The 18,876-nt window shown below is 37.9% G+C and overlaps 5 protein-coding genes across 7 annotated transcripts; all 5 read left to right on the top strand.

Moving 5' to 3' along the window:
- Positions 1–7,769: 7,769 nt before the first annotated feature.
- Positions 7,770–9,706, top strand: LOC108070264 (probable serine hydrolase). Of its 3 annotated transcripts, XM_070215236.1 has the most exons (3): positions 7,770–7,950; positions 8,008–8,036; positions 8,689–9,706. In XM_070215236.1, exons 2-3 carry the CDS (start codon positions 8,013–8,015, stop codon positions 9,607–9,609), a joined length of 945 nt encoding a protein of 314 aa, XP_070071337.1. In that variant the 5' UTR covers positions 7,770–7,950; positions 8,008–8,012; the 3' UTR covers positions 9,610–9,706. The 3 variants fall into 3 exon arrangements, with proteins under 3 accessions (XP_070071337.1, XP_017016153.2, XP_017016152.2); XM_017160664.3 differs by having other exon boundaries at positions 7,770–8,036; XM_017160663.3 differs by lacking the exons at positions 7,770–7,950; positions 8,008–8,036 and adding an exon at positions 8,542–8,637.
- A 250-nt stretch (positions 9,707–9,956) lies between these two features.
- Positions 9,957–11,093, top strand: LOC108070265 (probable serine hydrolase). Its single transcript, XM_017160665.3, has 2 exons — positions 9,957–10,032; positions 10,095–11,093. The coding sequence occupies exons 1-2, from the start codon at positions 10,009–10,011 to the stop codon at positions 11,028–11,030; spliced, it is 960 nt and encodes a 319-aa protein (XP_017016154.2). The 5' UTR covers positions 9,957–10,008; the 3' UTR covers positions 11,031–11,093.
- A 227-nt stretch (positions 11,094–11,320) lies between these two features.
- LOC108070250 (uncharacterized) lies at positions 11,321–17,237 on the top strand. Its single transcript, XM_017160647.3, has 4 exons — positions 11,321–11,392; positions 11,448–12,373; positions 12,462–12,465; positions 16,048–17,237. The coding sequence occupies exons 1-4, from the start codon at positions 11,369–11,371 to the stop codon at positions 17,011–17,013; spliced, it is 1,920 nt and encodes a 639-aa protein (XP_017016136.3). The 5' UTR covers positions 11,321–11,368; the 3' UTR covers positions 17,014–17,237.
- Positions 12,918–14,609, top strand: LOC108070257 (probable serine hydrolase). Its single transcript, XM_017160655.3, has 2 exons — positions 12,918–13,352; positions 13,488–14,609. Exons 1-2 carry the CDS (start codon positions 13,329–13,331, stop codon positions 14,475–14,477), a joined length of 1,014 nt encoding a protein of 337 aa, XP_017016144.2. The 5' UTR covers positions 12,918–13,328; the 3' UTR covers positions 14,478–14,609.
- Positions 17,238–17,250: 13 nt separating the features above from the next.
- On the top strand, positions 17,251–18,613 carry LOC108070249 (probable serine hydrolase). The gene is made up of 2 exons (XM_044394578.2): positions 17,251–17,442; positions 17,548–18,613. The coding sequence occupies exons 1-2, from the start codon at positions 17,419–17,421 to the stop codon at positions 18,559–18,561; spliced, it is 1,038 nt and encodes a 345-aa protein (XP_044250513.1). The 5' UTR covers positions 17,251–17,418; the 3' UTR covers positions 18,562–18,613.
- Positions 18,614–18,876: the final 263 nt, after the last annotated feature.

The following is an 18,876-nucleotide window of genomic DNA, read 5'->3' as shown; positions in this document are numbered from 1 at the left end:
ATTTATTTTATAGCCCCCGGAACAATAATGTCCAAAGTGATGTGCCGATAGGAACAATGCTTATTTAAGTTTTTGTCAGCAGAAAATTTTTTCATTTCGCATTATTTGCTAAATTTAAAATTTAATCATGGGCGGCGACAATTTGGAAGTGCATTTATTGAGGGAAATTTCCTAAGAAATGGTTGATTTTCAGTAGCAATATAGCGCGGGGCTTCTCACTTACACTGTGGGGTGCTGTCTAGACTGGGCAAGGAAACCCTTGGACAGGACCTCAGTTCTGCTCAGTTACACACATGAAGTATGGATACACGTGCCTGACAGCAGCCAGATTCCAGATCCCGATGATGACGACGACCTCCTGCCTGTCATCGTCACTTTTGCAACTGTCGCCAAGGAGAAGTCGTCCAACTGGCACAATGGCACTGAGAAAAATTTAGGAGTGCAATTAGAAAACATTCTCCAATGATACAATTACATATATCACATCAGATATTCACATAAAAATGTGAAATATTAAGAAACGTTTTAAAGTCGTCTTTCTTTATTAAAATAAATGTATTTAAAATTTGGTTAAAATTTTATAACCTACGGGTAATTTTTTTAATGCAGTTAAATTTGATATGTTGAGTTCAGAAAATGAATAGCCTTATTTTATTTATTTCCTTTTCCCTCAGTGACCGGAGCCCCTCGGTTAAAATTAAGAAAAAATGTTTAAAAGAGCCTCGCTGTCAGGACCTTCCGAGGCGAAAACGCTTGAGGAGTGACAGGACATCAGCGATGAGAGGGGTTCTAAGGACTGGTTGTGGCATGCGTGCAAATGCCTTGCCACTTACTTAGTTGCGATCAAGTTTGGGGCCAAAAACTTTACATTCTGCACTTAAATGTGCGCCGACAATCAAAAGTGAAACAAGTTTTTTTCTTGGGGAAGAGTGTAAGTTCATGAATTTGTTGCATGTTCACATGTTCTTTTATATAAGTACATATATGTATGTGTTGAGGAAGGAAGTCCTGCCGTTACGCCTTTTGGTTTAGTTCAGTTTAAAAACTTTTCCCACAAGGAATAAAAAAGCTGACTTGAAAGTTGAACCTTGATCGAAAGTTAAATATCCTGAAAAAATAGGGTTGGCTTAGGTGAAGCTTAGATTGTATTTGAAACTTAAAGCATACCAAGAAAAATCTTCTATGGATTTTTTAAACTAAAAAAATATTTTTAAATATTTAATATTATTAAACATACTCCAATATTACTATTTCCATGACTCTTTCTTCTTTCTAGGGTATTCTTTACACTTCAGTTGGCAAATTCAGTTTGGCTTTCTCTTATTTTTCCCCAGAATTTCCCCCGCAGCAATTTGCCACATGCTTTGCAGGCAAATTAGCGAGAAGCATCTTTTTTTTGAGAGTCCTGGGCACATTCAGTGTTTCACTTGCTACACACGCCGCTTGAGTAACAAAATATTTGCGAAACAAATTAAAATTTACATTGATACGGAAAATAAACAAACGGGCGAGTAGAACAGTCGAAATAAAAAGCTGAGAAAAAATGGGTAAAGAAAAAACAAAGTTCTCGTTGCCGCGCTGCACTTGATGTTGATGTTTTTGAGTGAAATTACACGGCCATCGCCATTGGCAAACAGAGCGCAACGAGCCAAGAATCGGGGAAGGAAGACGGAGCTATATAGCCAAGGAGCCAGAAAGTGGAATAAAAGTAAATGCAAATGCAAACACAAATAAACAATCCGAAGGATGCAGCGAACGTGCAGTAACTTTTGCCCGCCACTGTGGCACGTTTTTCGATTCGCTGGCAAAATACTTGCGGCGTCGTTCATTTCGCTCATTTATTCACTACAGTTTACTCTTCTTTTCCTTATACTTTTCTTTGTCCAAAAATGTATCCAAAAACTCTTCTTAGATATAATCTTGATTGATAATCTTGAATCACATGCGATGGAACAACAGTGCGTATGCTTAATTTCTAGACCCTACTGTTAAGATCCAAGTCCAGAGATAAAAAGTTTAATTGAATTTCATGCAAATTGCATTCATGAATTTGTTTTTAATTAGAAAACTTGCCAGATCTTCAGGCTGCTTTGCCAGGAGACCATGAATATGGAAGGGGTACAGACAAAATATTTGCATGGCTAAGTGACTTGATGCAATTTTACAGATGAAATGCTAGAGATTTATGGTTTCCTTTCCCTCAGTTTGTCGACACACACACAACTTCGACCCCAATTAAAACCGAAATAGAGCCCCCTGAAAAATGTTTGGGGAGTATTCAGCAAAGACAATGAACCAATGACAGATTGTAATTAGAAGGAAAGTTGAGCTGTGTCTGTGACATTTTGTCGAGTTCAATTACTGGTCAAAATGTTAAAAGTTGTCCAGCCCAAAACAAACATGGTCTACACACCCAGAAAATTTCTTTACATATATAAACGCAGACGGATAAATTTGCAAATGCCAGGCTCTGCAAAACTGCATCAAAAAGTAAACTTTGAATGGCCAACTTTTTCCCAACTGCAATCTCCAATTACAAACGGGGGATCAACGAAATGTGCAGAGGCCAGTATAATTTCTCGAAAGCCCAACGGGCAATCGAATTCTCCAGGGAACGAGCCCCTTCTCCCCAGGAATTCTTCTCCGGAATTTCTCACTGGATTCAGATTCCGATTCAGGGTAGCAGCAAAGCCACCTACGGAAGTTGGAAGTTGGTAGTGGTAGCACTGCCAGCAGTTGCAGGAGTTAACCAAAAACGGAAATTTATGACCAGACAAGATCCGATATACGGTAACAACACAGTCGACGGGGGCAGTAGTCGCATTGGGAGCTGGGAATTATGGGTGCCTACTGCATTTTGGATAGCGAAAGCACTTGGGGAAAATTCCGTAAATACTCGTAGTTTATAATCCCTAACAAATATTTATAAATACTTTTATTCTTCAATGTTAATTTTTTTAAGCCAAAATTGTTCTAAAATAATTCTAAAAATAAAATACAATACAAACCCAAAAATCAATTAATCATATCATATTTAGCTAAGTGCTAAAAAGTATGCAGTGAAAAAAGGAAACTTTGTTTTTCAGAATGAATTCATCCGAATTCCGTACTAAAAATAAATTTTGGCATTATTTTAGACACCTTAAAAATTAATCTCATTTATTTAGAATTTCCTTTCACTTACTATTTCCGTAAACGTTTTTTCTTTCACTTTCCTTTCGTTTATTTTTCATGAATATTTTCTGAATTTAGTTTCTTTTGTTCTCAGTGCCCCTGCAGTTTGTGCACACAATTGTCTTGGCATTACGCACAAGTGAAGTGCGTTTTTGGGTTGCTCCCGTCGTAAATTACGATTGCCAGGGAGTTGGCTCAAGTGCGAAATGTTTGCCGGGCTTCGACTCGGAGCCTTCGAGGATTCGATAAAACCCGGAGGACACTATACACACCAGCTGGCCATAAATTTGAAGAATTTGAATTATGAAATCTTCCTTTCTGCCGCCCTTGCAAATTGAGTGCCAGGCAATTGAGTTTTCGAAGCGAATGGCAAGTAAACAATCGGTTTATTCCGGCTGTCAAGTGCCACGCCCCCTCCGCTTTCCACTCGCTGCCCATTAGTCAGTGTATGACAATGCATAAATTGTGGGAATTATTTATGAAACGCCAATCGCAAAATTTGGCCACAATAAATAAATAAACAAAGCCGAAAGTAAAACAAAGCTAAAACCAAAAGCCATAAGAAAAGGCGCCAGAAAAATAGCGAACTCATTGCGGCAATAATCATAAATTTTGTGTGGTTAATTAATTTATTGGGATTGAGTAGGGAAACGTGCCATTTGACTCTGGTGATTGTGGCTCTTGCGGACACTTGATTAACTAAATATCAACATAAGCAATTGCATACTTAGGTGAGCACACGGGAAAATCTGAATGATAATGGGGTGGGGGATAGGAAAAGTGGGTGAAATTCATAAATCATAGCAGCCTTTGGGGGGTGACCTTGGCAATCAAGTGGATTAATGAGCTCTTGAACTAATAACATCAGGAAGTGTAACATTTTCTGGTTGACTGGTTATGAATTAGTGTTACTTTTGGGTTTATTATGTGCTTCATGTGTTGATTAAGTTAATTAAATGTGATAAATGGCATTGAAAGCTTATACAATATTTATATATTATTTGCTTAAATATGAAGAATTATTTTCATTTTGTTTAGAATGAATCATATTTTTGATTTTACAAAAGAAATATGCATCCCTAAAACTGAAGTATAAAAAATGGTTAAAATAAATTATTCTATGTTTTTTTTGTTTCAATCAATTTTACAAATAAAATGTATGGAGCTTTAAAAACTAAATCTCGTATATAAATCTCATATTACTTTCTGCCAAATTATGCCATACAATTTAATCAAATTTAGAGAACTTGCCAACTGCAAACTCTGCGTACCTTTCAATTAATAGACCCAAGCCTTGGGATTCCAAAATGCAGCATCAAATTTCATGCCACAAAGCTCTGGTTTACATTCGTAATTCTTTGGAATTTTTAATTGTAACGTGCAACGTGAGTTTGTGTGTACTCTTAGGTTGGTTTTCCCTGGAAAACTGCATGTATAAATGTATTCAAATGCAAATTTTCAGCTCTGCTGTATAATTAGAGGAAATACAATTATTTATACACACATGCAAATGCAAACACATTCGCTCGTACCTGCTGATATAATAGTCAAATTCATTAGCCAAAGAAATGCTGTTAAAACCGCACACCCAGAAAAATGCAACGGGTGAAACTTTCGGGCTCCAAAAAATAATTCATTTGAATTAGACTTGCAGAGCCGTGAAAAAGCTGTGTGAGTAAAATCCCGGGAAAAACCTCCATGGAAACAGCCACAAAACGAAAATGATTTCTTAATGCAATTTCTTACACACTCTAGTATTTTTCTATTTTTATTCCATCCATTGTTCGGGCTTAAATCTCACTCGCACTTTGGGTCTAAAGAATTCCGGCTAAAAAAAGCAAAATAGCAACACATAAAGCATAATAGCATAGGGAGGCCGACTTTCCCCCACCGCTTTTCCTGCCATTTTCCCTGGGTTTTCCTCTATATTTTTTGGGAGTTGCATGCGTATCAGCTCGAGACTTCCGGCGGTGTCTTTGTGAAGCTGATCCCCGGCTCAAGGATTTTCTGCAGGAGCTGTGCTGACAGGTTGAAAGCATCATATATAGTGCTTTACAAAACACTAAGAAAAACAGCTGTTTGTAACGAATTTTTGTTGAAAAACTATTTATTTATTTACATTGAAATATTTTTAGAATGTTTTTAGTACTTTAGTACCTTTTAAAAAAAAACAAATATTTTTTTAATACTCTTCCTTGTTTATAGACATTATTTTTAATTTAATTTATTTAATTTTAACATATTTTAAAATTTTTAACTTAAATTTATTCTTAAAGAACCTTTTATCTTTTATATTGATTTGTAAATATTTTTTAATTTTCCATTATTTTCGTAAATTAATTTTAAAGTTTGGAAAATATTTTTCCTTCGTTTCTCCTTCTTTTCCCAGTGCATGTTTTATTTATTTACCTTTTTTGGGAACAAGAAAAATAAAGGAGAAATGGGAAACCCTTTCACCTTATTCAGGCACAACTATCATTGGGTATCATAAATATTTATCAAACCGAAGGTGAGCTGCTTGCCCACTTAAGGTGACCCGAAAAAACCGACAGAGATCCGGTTGAGAGAAAAAGAATTAAATTTAATTTGCATACGTTAAGTGGCAGAGGCAATTAAAGCCACCAAGGAGAGAAAGTTGAAAGGACAAAGGACTTGGTGCGCGGCCCTTTTGATTGAGATGTGAAAGGAGCCAAAGGAGCCGCGGCGAGGGACAAAAGAAAATTGGGTGAAAAGTGGGAAATCATAATTTGCTTCCAAATGCTTGAACTCAATTATGTGCGCACAACATTTTTCGGGGCCACGACAACGACGACATTGCTTTGCTGCCGTTGACAGGCAAATTATGGATTCAAGGCCAATACACACGCACAAATTTCGCCAGTGAAATGGCACTTTCACTTTGGGGAAAGCTCAAGACAATTTGCATAGCGCCCTGCCTGGGGAAAATTACACAGCAAAAAGGAGGAGGAGGCGGAGGAGGTGACGTCATGACCCCAGCAGACATGATAAATTACTCGAACATAAATTTAAGATAAATCATGGGCCACTGCAGCTTCTTGCATACACACGATTGAAATGCACAAGGAAATTTAGCTAAAATGCAAATTGGGGTTTTGGTTTTAGGCAGGGCTATCAGATGTAACTATAGCTATATAGAATCCATATCCAGTCGAGGGGAAAGACAGCGGAAGGTAATCACACTTGGCAGACAGACAGTTGAGCAGGAAGCTGCCTGAAGTAAGCCTGAAAAGGAAAGTCGAACTAATAGTATTTAACTTAAATTCATGAAAGATTGTGCTCTTTTAAAATTAAAAAGAATTTGTAATGTTGGGCAATAAGAATTAAAAAAAAGTTTGACATGTTTGTGTTCCTAAAAAATGTAAACAATTGTGTAATTAATAAGAATACTTCACTTTCATTTTGTAGGCTTTCAATAATAAAATAGTAACTTAAATTTAATTAATTTTAATGCATTAAAAAATCCAAAGTTAGGTCCTAACAATTTTTAATAAAATGAAAAATATTTAATTAAACTTTCATGAGACAGTAATAAACCAATGGTGGGAATTTCATACACCCATGCGTTTCTATTCACCTGCCATGAATTTTTCCAGGTAAACGTCGCCAAACGCTTTACAGAAAAATGGAAAAACGTGTCTCGATGCAGTGTACAAAAAAAGTGATGGCAGAAAAACCAGGACTACGAACGGAAACATGACCACTCCCGGTCAGCACAGCGTAACCGAGTGCATCGATGTGGACACGGCAAGTGGAAAACTCAATTCGACGAGAGAGTCACGTAGTAATCGACACATTCCCAAAATCCCACGGCAGTTTATTGAGACCCGGACATCGATGAGTTGACTGAACCATCAAGATGTCTGAACTCGATTTGGTCCTAGCTGAAAAACCAACTTGCAACTGATAAGAAAGTGAGGTGATCATCGCCAACCGTCCAAATAAAACGTGAACCTTGAAGCTGTTTGTTTACCTAAATCGTCCCAAAATTGTTCACTACTCTTAAAAGCTTATAATGAGATTATCAAGTGCGTTGAGTGCGTCGTTCACCTAAATTTGCCAGATTTCACATCCGCTCTTTGGGCTTAACCCATTTGTTTTCAGGGACAAATGTACCTAAAAAGGTGCCGTTTTATAATTTGTAAGACAACCTACAAATTGTGATATAATTTAAAAACTCAAACATTTTTTAAAGCAATATTAAACAATATTATTATTATTTTAAAATATTATTTGGTGTTTATCTTTTGCCATTAAGAGCCTTGAAATATTATAAGTAACTTTAAAAAAAATTAGGAATGAAACTACCTTAAAACTTAGTAAATTCTCAATTCCAATTTTAATTTTATTGTAATATTTAATTTATTTTATTATTTTTTTTACCTTTTTAAATATTTAGAATATTTTTTGAATTTTAGTTGCTGGGTTTCAAAATGGGTTAATCACACTTTTTCTTTTTTGCTTTAATGTCATCCGCCTGACTGCTGCCTACTATCTCATTTTTGGGCATTAACCTTATACGAATCCCAGCTTTCATATTATTGTCGTGATGATCGCCGGGAACACAAATTAGTTGATGCAAAGCAGCCTTAGTTGCAAGTCGTTGCTTCCCTTAAAAACTTTTGGCAACTTTTATGATATTTTGGTCTGGCGACTGAGTGCAAAAGATATAGAGATAATAAACGGCGAAAAAAAGTGGAACAAATCTTCAGGTTCAAGGCTGTCTGAGACGTCAGAAGACTTTGTTTGGATAAGAAAGTAATTAAGTATCGAAAATCTCTTTTTTACCTGATCTCAATTGTGGAAATTCAACAGACACAATGGAAAGCTTATCACCAAACGATGTGAGTAATACAAACAAAAAGTGAAAAATCCGAAGATTTTATGCTCTTGCACTTACTACCAAACTATGTGCTACATCCGACTTTTAATCTTTATAATAAAATGTTTATATACTTAAGTGATGTGTAAATAAATAAAACCAAGTGATCTTAAGCTGCTCGAAGATCTTATACTCTTCCATTCATAATAAAATGTTTATCTTTATATTTTACACTCTGGCACTCATAGAAGAAACTATTATCTTGATGATTAGGTGAAAAAAGATTGTAAAAGTTTTAACATATTAAAATATATTAGCTAAGCAACCAAATATAAAATGATAGAACAAGCCTCAATCAACTCTTATCAAAATATATACTCTATTAAGTAAGACAACGGATTTTTTTTGGAGGTACAGAGCATGACATTGAAATTTGGCTTTTATTGGGTCACTTTTGCGAATTCCTAATCACGAGATGTTATTTTAAAAGCTTGAAGTCCAAAAATAATATACCGTTTGTTATCAGCTTTCGGCACTCGTCAAATTAAAAATAGTATTTTTCCATGACAAATCTTTAGGTGCCGTTGTTATTTATGAACTGTACTTATCATGCACCTAATTATGTAAGAAAAAAGCGGAAAATAAATTTAAAATAAAATATTTTATATTTTTAGATCCGTCTGCAGTACGAAGATGTGACAATTCCGGCTCCTTGGGGTTTCATATCGGGTCGTTGGTATGGCAATCGTACAGAGCGACCGATTTTGGCAATCCACGGCTGGCTGGACAATCTGGGAACCTACGATCGACTGATTCCGATGTTACCCGATTATATAGGAGTGCTCTGCATCGATCTTCCCGGACATGGTAGATCCTCTCGACTTCCATCTGGAATTCATTACAATGTCTACGACTATGTGTTCATCATTCCGCGGGTAATGAAGGAGTTTGGTTGGTCAAAGGTCTCTCTGATGGGTCATTCCCTCGGCGGAGTGATGAGCTTTATGTACGCGGCAATGGCTCCTGGTTCAGTGGATATGATCATATCACTGGATGTACTGCTCCCCAGAAGGGTTGAGGATCCCAGCAAACTTACTAAAGATATAGAGGGATATTTAATCGAAGAGAAACGGCAGGCGGATGGCACGGAACATGAGCCACCCTCCTTTACCCTGAGTTCAATGCGAAAAGTTCTGGCCAGAAATAGTAATAATTCGGTGCCGGAAGACATGGCCAATCACATGCTCCATCGCCAGGTGGCCAAGTCCCAGATGTATCCGGAAAAGGTCTTCTTTTCGAGGGATAATCGGGTGAAGTTCTATCATATATTCGATATTGAAGAAGGCCTGGCTGCCGAGATGGCCAGGCGTATCAAGAAAAAACCCTATCTGGTAATCAAGGGGGGACTATCGCCATTTGTGGGTCCCCGTTGCGATGAAACAATGTCCATTCTATCGGAAGATAATCCCCACTTTGAGTTCTACGAGGTAAAGGGCGCCAAGCACCATGTTCATCTTCAAGCCGCCGAGGAATGTGCCCGCTATATAGTGCCCTTTATCCGGAATCACAGACCTTCGAAAATTAGCAAGCTCTAAAAAAGGTTTAGAAATTAGGACTTACATTATTTTTAGAATATATTAAAAGTTATTTGTAAATAGTTGTATTTTAAGCATAATAAATAATTTAAAATTATACACTGCACTTTACAAAATACTAACTCAAAAAAATATCCTCTCCGATTTCAAATATCTCCTTGATGGGTCATTCTCTCGGTGAAGTAAAAGTTTTAAAAGTTGTAGTTAATATTAGTACCAAAAGCTACATACTTCTATAAATGTGAACATAGCTGTATATTAATTATCAGGGAAGATTTCTTACATAGTTAAAAGCTAATATGGTGGAGATAAACAAACCAAAAAAGCTCTTTCCACAAATCAGTAGCCAAAAAGTGTTTCAGACGAAAATACCAAAAAAAGTAAAACTAAGCGCAGGCCATGGGCACCTTATTATTAGAAGAAGTACGGTTTTTCTAAAATCGAATTAAAATATGAATATAGAAACCAATTCTGATTGATTGCAGTACAAAGATGTAAGAATAGAAGTTCCCTGGGGCCATATCTCCGGTCGTTGGTATGGAAATCGAAGGGAAAGACCAATCCTAGCCATTCATGGCTGGGTAGACAACTTGGGAACCTTCGATCCACTGATTCCGATGTTACCCGATGACCTAGGAGTGCTCTGCATTGATTTACCTGGCCATGGAAGATCAACGCACTATCCGGCGGGAATTCGTTATAGTGCCGAGGAATATGTGCAGATAATTCCGTGGATTATGAAGAAATACGACTGGAAGAAAGTCTCCCTAATGGGTTACTCACTTGGCGGATTTCTCAGTTTTTATTACGCCTCTATCGCTACGGAAAAAGTGGATTTGATCATCTCCCTAGACTTGTTGCTACCTAAATTTATGAAACCCGATGAAACCATCAAGTGGATAAGGTTAAGTCAGGAAAAACACCTCGAGGAGGATGAGATAATCGGACAGAAGAATCCTGAACGTTCCATGGAAGATCTAATCAAATTGGTGGTAAAGGAATCTTCTAGATCCGTTTCCCCATCTTTGGCACATCATCTGCTGCATCGCGTTGTTAAAAAATCGGTATCTTTAAGTGATAGATTTGTATCCACCAGAGATGAAAGGGTCAAGTACATGACCAAAATGTATCTCTCAAACCCAGAATTGGCTGCAGAAATGGCGAAAAGGATTAAACCCATGCCGTACCTTATTTTAAAAGGTAGCAGATCCAATTTTCTTGGTCCACAGATGTCCGAGGTAATTGACCTTCTGAGTCGCAATAATCCCGATTTTGAATTTCACGAAATTGAGGGCACTCATCACTTTCATTTGCAAGCTGCCAAGGAGTGTGCTAGATATATTGTGCCCTTTATAAGGCGATACCATCCTCCTGGCAAAGAACATGCAAAAGAGATATCGATTGAATGGAGCAAACTGTAAGCAGCTAAATATTATCAGAAAATTATTTTAATTTTTTAGTAAAATATGTAATAAATAAAGAAAAAACTATTGCTTAATTGTACATAATTATTCCTAATAGGCCTACATTTTAAAGCTAATGAGTTCTGATTTGTAATCAAAAAAGCTTTTATGTGGAAACCAAGCTTTTAAATCTTTATCTTAATGGCTGATATTTTGAATATTAACAGAGGACCGACATAAAAATGGAAATAAGACGTTGACTGATTGTTAAGACAGACAGACGTAAATTGGCTTTAAAACTGCTTTAAAAACTTAGCAAAAAATTTAAAAATTAAATAATAAATTAAAAGTCAATAATGAACCATCTTTCAGTAAGTGATGTAGGTAAATGTAATAATATTACCTACCGTATAATAACTTACTTTGTTTTTTTAGTACGAAGAGTTGAAAATTCCTGTCCCCTGGGGATTTATTTCGGGTCGATGGTATGGCAATCGAATGGAACGACCCATTCTGGCACTTCATGGATTTTTGGACAACCTGGGGACCTTCGATCGACTGATTCCCCTGCTTCCCGATCACGTGGGAGTGCTCTGTATCGATTTTCCAGGACACGGAAGATCCTCGCATCTGCCACTAGGAATTCGCTATGATGTGTACAACGATGTCTTCCTTATTCCCCGGGTCATGAAGCATTTTGGCTGGAAGAAGGTTTCCCTTTTGGGTCACTCACTTGGTGCCTTCTATGGATTTATTTACTCCACCATGGCTCCCGATACCGTGGACATGATTATTTGTTTGGATTGTGTGCTAATGCCCAGATTTGATAGTGATACTGCCTTAAAAGGCTTTCGCATGTGTTTTGATCAGCACATGATTCAGGATGAGATGCTGGCCAAGGGTAATTTGCAGGAGCCACCTTGTTACACACTTCCAGAATTGGGGGATCTCTTCGCCAATGGACTAATGAGTTCGGTGACCCCTGAATTGGCCCAGCACTTACTCCACCGTCAGGTGAAGGAATCGGGACTCAATCCGGAATCCTTTTACTTCACCAGAGATCGAAGGGCCAAGTTCTACAATTACTGGGACATCGATGAGGAACTTGCTAGCGAAATGGCCAGGAGAGTGGGAAAGAAACCCTTCCTCATACTCAAAGGATCCATGTCGCCCTTTTTGAGTCCCCGAAGTGATGGGGCCATTTCCATTTTGGCCCAGGATAATCCACACTTTGAGTTCTACGAAGTGGATAATGGTACCCATCACATTCATCTCCAATTTCCCGAGGAGTGCGCCCAGTACATAGTTCCCTTCATCCAATACCATCGACCACCGGGAGGAGGTGAAATACCTTTGGGAAAGTTATAATTAAACCAAGAATGTTACAAATTAATTCTATCGATAAGAAGTGTAAGAATTTTATCACGATCAATAGTCTTCATAATCTAGGAACGTGTACTAATCAATGTTAAGATTAAAACAATTATGTTTGATTACTTATTACCGTCTTTGCTTACTAACGAGTCATAAAACTCTGGCCACGAGCCGTCGACGTATAAAAATAGGGTGTATATTATGGTATTATGGTAAACACTAATCTTCATAATCACTTAACGCTCTGTTATGTGTTTTGATTCAAAACTTTTGAAACCTAAGAAGTCCTGCGGTTTTTTCATGAAAAATAGAGATGTTGAGGTCAAGGAAGGGCATTTTAAAATGTATTTTTGCTTTCAATTAAATATTTAAAAATTATCTAAATTAGTAAGGTATAATTTACAAATCATTTTTGAATTAAACGGCATTATTAATACCATTCGCCCCGAGGTTAACAAAAGCTTTTTTCTTTTATCAGAAGCTTTATTATTGTTTTGATTTTGTGACCTAGTCACAAATTCTTTAAGCAGTCAAGCTAAACGCACGTGAATTTGTAGTTCAGTATTAATTAATATATTTACTTATTAAATTAAATTAAATTAAGTTCAATAACGATTATTTCGTGCCAGCATCGATAAAAAACGCTGAATTGTGTTACAATTAATACAATTTTCCAACAAATTCGACGGCATGGCGATCTCATAAGGCTCTCTTAATGCATAGCGAAAGCTTACTAAAACAGATATTATTCTCTTACGGAACGGAACTCTCTTCGAAAGTTAGATCTCTTATTCGGTCCGATTTCTTAGTAACCCAATGAAATTCAAGATAATAAATTAGTGTGTGCATAGATGTTAATGCAGAAGGACGCATGAAAAATTAAAAAATAAATCGAGAGAAGTTTTAAAAGATAATCCCTGTCTGATACAAACTTTGGAAGAAATGGGAACATTATCATTGACTGATGTAAGTAATATATGAAGTGTGAAGACTGATATATCTGCGACCTTTGCTCGCCAGTTATTAATTTGTAATCTTAAATAATTATTGAACTATTAGTAATTGGTATTAAAGTTGAATTATCAATCCTAATTTTTTCAGTTTGAGGCGGTGAAGATTCCAGTGCCTTGGGGTCACATCTCAGGTCGTTGGTACGGCAATCGAAAGGAGCGACCCATCCTGGCAATCCACGGATGGTTGGATAACCTGGGAACCTTTGATCGACTGATTCCCCTGCTTCCCGACTACGTAGGAGTACTCTGCATCGATCTGCCAGGACATGGAAGATCCTCGCACCTTCAGCCGGGAATGTACTACAGTGTCTACGATTATGTGTTCATAATTCCACTGGTGATGAAGGAGTACGGCTGGTCAAAGGTCTCATTGATAGGTCACTCATTGGGCGGAGTGCTGTGCTTCGTTTACGCCTCACTGGCTCCTCACACCGTGGATATGATAGTCTCCTTGGATATTTTACTACCGTTAAGAAACGATATAGACTATATGGCCTTGAGCATTGAGAAGCAACTTTTGGATGTTGAGCGGCAGAAGCAGGGAAATTACAATGAGCCACCCTCCTACACTCACGATCAGCTGGGAAAAGTCCTGGCCAAAGGAAGCTATAATTCCGTATCGCCCAAACTGGCTAAGCACCTCCTCCACCGTCAGTTAACCAAGTCCAAATTATATCCAGAGAGGTTCTACTTCTCCAGGGATATTCGGGTTAAGTACTACCACTATATGGATATAGACGATGGTCTTGGCGCTGAAATGGCGAGGCAGATTCGCAAGAAACCCTACTTGATCATCAAGGGCTCCCTGTCGCCGTATCTTTCGCCCCGCAGCAATGAGGCCATATCCATTTTGGCCCAGGATAATCCACACTTTGAGTTCTACGAGGTGGAGGGGGGCACCCACCATCTTCATCTTCATGCTGCCGAGGAATGTGCCAGTTATATTGTGCCCTTTATCCAGCATCATCGACCTCCTGCCTTAACTTCCTGGACTTTAAACGGAAAAGAGGAAAACCTTGGTTTGAGAAATCGAAGGGGATTCTTTAATTGGTCTAAGAAAAAGCGCAGCAAGTTGTGAAATACAGATAGTACAAAGTCTAGTTCAGTTTAGAAATATAACTTGTGTATTCCATATCTTTTAAATGAATATTAAAAATTATTTTAATATATTTATAAGAACTGTATTTTTTTTTGAAGATTTTTCGAGTATTACTTTCCAATTAGTTTTGTTAAAAATAAAGGTAATTCTGTTTTCAAATCATGATATTCTGTTTATTCCGTGTTTCAATTTCAATAACTGAACTTTTTTAAGAGAACTAATAGTTTTTCTCTTTATATTTTTAATTTTTTCTAACCCTATGTAAAGCTTTTTTCCCACAATCTCTTTTTTTAGCGCCCTAAAATGCCAACCTCTCTTATAATCTGAATCAGTCATCGAACAGCTGTTACACTTGTAGGAAGGAAAATTCTTAGATAGCAATTCCGGATTGCTAATCGTGGACGTTCCAACCAGATACTCAAGATAATACTGGAAGTGGAAGTCCACAATTACTGGACCGAGTCTAAAGGTCAAAGTACAAAGGGCTGTCGCTTAAGATGGGAACTTTGTCACTGAGCGAGGTGAGTAAGCAAATAAATAAAATCATAAACCACAAAAAGTGATAAGCACAATTCTCATACATTTACATTCACAGCGAAATTCGTATAATTGGCAAATCAATGGATTGAACTAATTGGCAGATCAGTGAAGAAAAACAAAAATAATTCGAATCAAATCATCATAATTGGATAAATAAACAAGTTCCTAATCAAAATCTTGTTATACCCTTGCAGAGGGTATTATGATTTCAGTCAGAAGTTTGCAACGCAGTGAAGGAGACGTTTCCGACCCCATAAAGTATATATATTCTTGATCAGCATCACTAGACGAGTCGATCTAGCCATGTCCGTCTGTCCGTCTGTCCGTCTGTCTGTTTCTACGCAAACTAGTCTCTCAGTTTTTGAGCTATCGGGATGAAACTTTCCCAAAAGTCTTCTTTCTATTGCAGGTAGTATATATGTCGGAGCCGACCGGATCGGACAACTATATCTTATAGCTCCCATAGGAACAATCGGAAAAAAAAAACTTTAAAAAATTCTAGCTTCGGTGTTTTTTGAAATATCACCTTCTACTTTTGGGGATGTTATTTTTTAAATATATTTGAATTTCGAATTAATTATTTAAAAAATCGGACTACTATATCATATAGCTGCCATAGGAACGATCGAAAAATTAATGGAAAAGTAATAGGAAATAAATTCTAGCTTCTTTGGTTTTTATTGTATTATCTTCTACTCTAGGATATGACTCTTTTTAAATATTTCCGAATTTCAATTTTAATTTAATCAAAATCGGACGACTATATCATATAGCTGCCATAGGAACGATCGGAAAATTAATGAGAAATATTAGAAAATTGAACATTTTTGCGATTTGTTAATTAATAAGAATGATCTGCAAGGGTATATAAGCTTCGGCTGGCCGAAGCTAGCTTCCTTTCTTGTTCTATATGAATTTGAGTAAGTGCTAATTCTAAAAAGTTTCATGTTGATTATCTCAAATAATTATCTTAACAGAATGGTATTAAGTATGTGTATTCCTCACTTAGTTTAAAGACGTGAGAATCCCAGCACCTTGGGGTCACATCGCAGGACGTTGGTATGGCAATCAAGAGGATCGACCGATCCTTGCAATCCACGGATGGTTGGACAATCTGGGAACCTTCGATCGACTGATTCCCCTACTCCCTGATTATATAGGAGTGCTCTGCATTGATCTTCCCGGACATGGAAGATCCTCCAGCATTCAGCCGAGGATGCATTATTCGGTCTACGATTACGTCTACATTATTCCCCGAGTGATGAGAGAGTATGGATGGTCGAGGGTTTCCCTAATGGGTCACTCGCTAGGTGGCTTTATTAGCTTCGTTTACACTTCACTGGCTCCACAGACAGTGGATATGGTCATATCCTTGGATATATTACTGCCTAGGACAGTGGTTCCCAAGAAAGCTGTAGATGTGGTGGCCCAGAGCATGGAGAAGCATCTGGTGGAGGAGGAACGTCGGGAGAAAAGTCATCTCACAGAACCCACCTCCTACACTATCTCCCAGCTGACCAAAACCCTAGTGAAGAGGAACTCCAATTCTATTACACCTGAGCTAACTAAGCACCTTCTTCATCGCCAGGTGGAAAAATCAAAACTTTTTCCAAACAGTTTCTACTTGGCCGGGGATGGCCGGGTAAAGTTCTACCATCTATCGCAAATGGAACCTGGACTCGGTGAGGAGATGACGAGAAGGATCCTTAAGAATCCCTTTCTATTAATAATGGCGGAAATGTCATCGTTTGTGGGAGCCCAATGTGAGGTGCCCATATCTATTCTGCGCCAATACAACCCACACTTTGAGTGCTACGAAGTAGAAGGTGGTACCCATCATATCCATCTTAAATTCCCTGAGCAGTGCGCTCGTTACATAGTGCCCTTCATAAGGCGTTATAGACCTCCTACTCCAATCTCTGAAGAAGGAGAAATACTCACTGAAAGGACCAATAACAAACAAAGTAAACTGTGAATTAATAAATAAAGTGCTACTATTTTTAAAAGAATTAATGAAAAATATATATAAAATATTTATATATTAGTATAATAACAATAAGTTTATTAATATAATATGCATACATAAAACTTGATCATAGAATGTGATTCAGATTACTCTCTTTTGTGTAGGTAGTTTTCCCTTTCTCTTTAAAAGCACTTCACTCTCTTATCGATTGGTTATCATACGTCATTATTAAGTTTCTCTTTTTAGTTACCTGCCTAAAACCAAAAAATCAATATTGCAAATTAGTCGGAGAACAGCTGTTGAACTCTAAAGAGGTTCCAATTTTGATAAAGCCAACGTGGTGCCACCAATTTGAGTTCCAAATCTTTGCCAAACTTTACCGACGTGCAAAGTTCAGAAGACCGTTCGATCGGGATGGGAACTTTGTCTTTAAGCGATGTGAGTAAGCAAAAAATTAAATCATAAACAAAACTGAAAGATAAGCTGAATTTGCCGGTACCGCCAAAATTTGTTTACTAAGAAAAAAATGTATTTCTTTTCCAGTTCAAAGAAGTGAGAATCCCAGCACCTTGGGGTCACATTTCTGGACGTTGGTATGGAAATCGAACGGAGCGACCGATCTTGGCCATCCACGGATGGTTGGACAACCTGGGAACCTTTGATCGGCTGATTCCCCTACTTCCCGATTATATAGGAGTGCTCTGCATCGATCTTCCCGGACATGGAAGATCCTCTCGCCTTCCGCCGGGAATGCACTACGGCGTCGATGATTATGTGCTGATTATTCCCCGTGTGATGAAGGAGTACGGCTGGTCGAAGGTTTCCCTAATGGGTCACTCACTAGGTGGCATCATAAGCTTCATGTACACCTCTCTGGCTCCACATACAGTGGATATGGTCATCTCCTTGGACATTTTACTTCCCTCGAATATGGTTCCCCAGAAGGCAGTTGGGTTTGTGGCCCAGAGAATGGAGAAGCATTTGGTGGAAGAGGATCGTCAGGAGAAGGGTAATTTCCATGAGCCTCCATCCTACACGCTCTCTCAGTTGACCAAAGTTCTGGCCAAGGGAAGCTTAAATTCTGTAACCCCTGAATTCGCTAAGCACCTGCTCCACCGGCAGGTGTCAAAGTCGCAACTATACCCAGATAGATTCTATTTCTCAAGGGATGGTCGAGTGAAGTTCTATCACCTCACACAAATGGAAGCTGGACTCGCCGAGGAAATGACAAAACGGATACGAAGAAAGCCCTACTTGGTCATTAAGGGATCATTGTCTCCATTCGTGGGAAAGCATTGCGAAAAGCCCATTGAAATCTTACGCCAAAATAACCCCCATTTCGAGTTCTATGAGGTTGAGGGTGGTACTCATCACGTTCATCTTCATGCCGCCGAGGAGTGCGCCCGTTATGTAGTGCCCTTTATAAGGCATCATCGACCTCCTGCTCTGACTTCTTGGTCTTTAAATGGAAAGGAGCAGCAACTGAGTGCCGAGGAAAAGCGACGACAACGAGAAAAATTCTTCGAAATAAGCAAAAACAAACGCAGCAAGCTGTAAAGTACTTAATTTATATGGACATAAAAAGTATTGATGTTGTGGTTTATCATTATATTAGTTTAATTTAAAATGCATAAATAAAACTTTATTAAAGCTAAGAATTTTGCCTATTTTTATTTAAAATAAAGGCACTTGGTTTAAACTTGCTGTTCACCTCAGTTTATGAGGAAGTAACAATCAGGCAACTCTTTCATAAGGACCGACCTGGCATCTCTGTTTTCTTTATCACCCCACTTTGTTGATTTCCTACAGTGTGCTTTTGTCTGTCATTCACTTCAAGTTTCCCGGTTGAGAAGAAACGCCGCAGTTTTTAAA

The sequence above is a fragment of the Drosophila takahashii genome, chromosome 3L, assembly GCF_030179915.1.
Source record: "Drosophila takahashii strain IR98-3 E-12201 chromosome 3L, DtakHiC1v2, whole genome shotgun sequence".
NCBI classification, from domain to species: Eukaryota; Metazoa; Arthropoda; class Insecta; order Diptera; family Drosophilidae; genus Drosophila; species Drosophila takahashii.
This window is presented reverse-complemented; position numbering and strand designations above follow the sequence as displayed.

What these genes read in the sequence shown, in the direction of transcription:
- LOC108070264 (XM_017160663.3), top strand. Translation starts at nt 8,608, where the DNA reads ATGAACTGTACTTATCATGCACCTAATTAT. An exon ending in CTTATCATGCACCTAATTAT is followed by an intron (nt 8,638 to 8,688) that starts GTAAGAAAAAAG and finishes TTATATTTTTAG; the next exon opens with ATCCGTCTGCAGTACGAAGA.
- LOC108070265 (XM_017160665.3), top strand. Translation starts at nt 10,009, where the DNA reads ATGGGCACCTTATTATTAGAAGAA. An exon ending in GCACCTTATTATTAGAAGAA is followed by an intron (nt 10,033 to 10,094) that starts GTACGGTTTTTC and finishes GATTGATTGCAG; the next exon opens with TACAAAGATGTAAGAATAGA.
- LOC108070250 (XM_017160647.3), top strand. Translation starts at nt 11,369, where the DNA reads ATGAACCATCTTTCAGTAAGTGAT. An exon ending in ACCATCTTTCAGTAAGTGAT is followed by an intron (nt 11,393 to 11,447) that starts GTAGGTAAATGT and finishes TTGTTTTTTTAG; the next exon opens with TACGAAGAGTTGAAAATTCC.
- LOC108070257 (XM_017160655.3), top strand. Translation starts at nt 13,329, where the DNA reads ATGGGAACATTATCATTGACTGAT. An exon ending in GAACATTATCATTGACTGAT is followed by an intron (nt 13,353 to 13,487) that starts GTAAGTAATATA and finishes TAATTTTTTCAG; the next exon opens with TTTGAGGCGGTGAAGATTCC.
- LOC108070249 (XM_044394578.2), top strand. Translation starts at nt 17,419, where the DNA reads ATGGGAACTTTGTCTTTAAGCGAT. An exon ending in GAACTTTGTCTTTAAGCGAT is followed by an intron (nt 17,443 to 17,547) that starts GTGAGTAAGCAA and finishes TTTCTTTTCCAG; the next exon opens with TTCAAAGAAGTGAGAATCCC.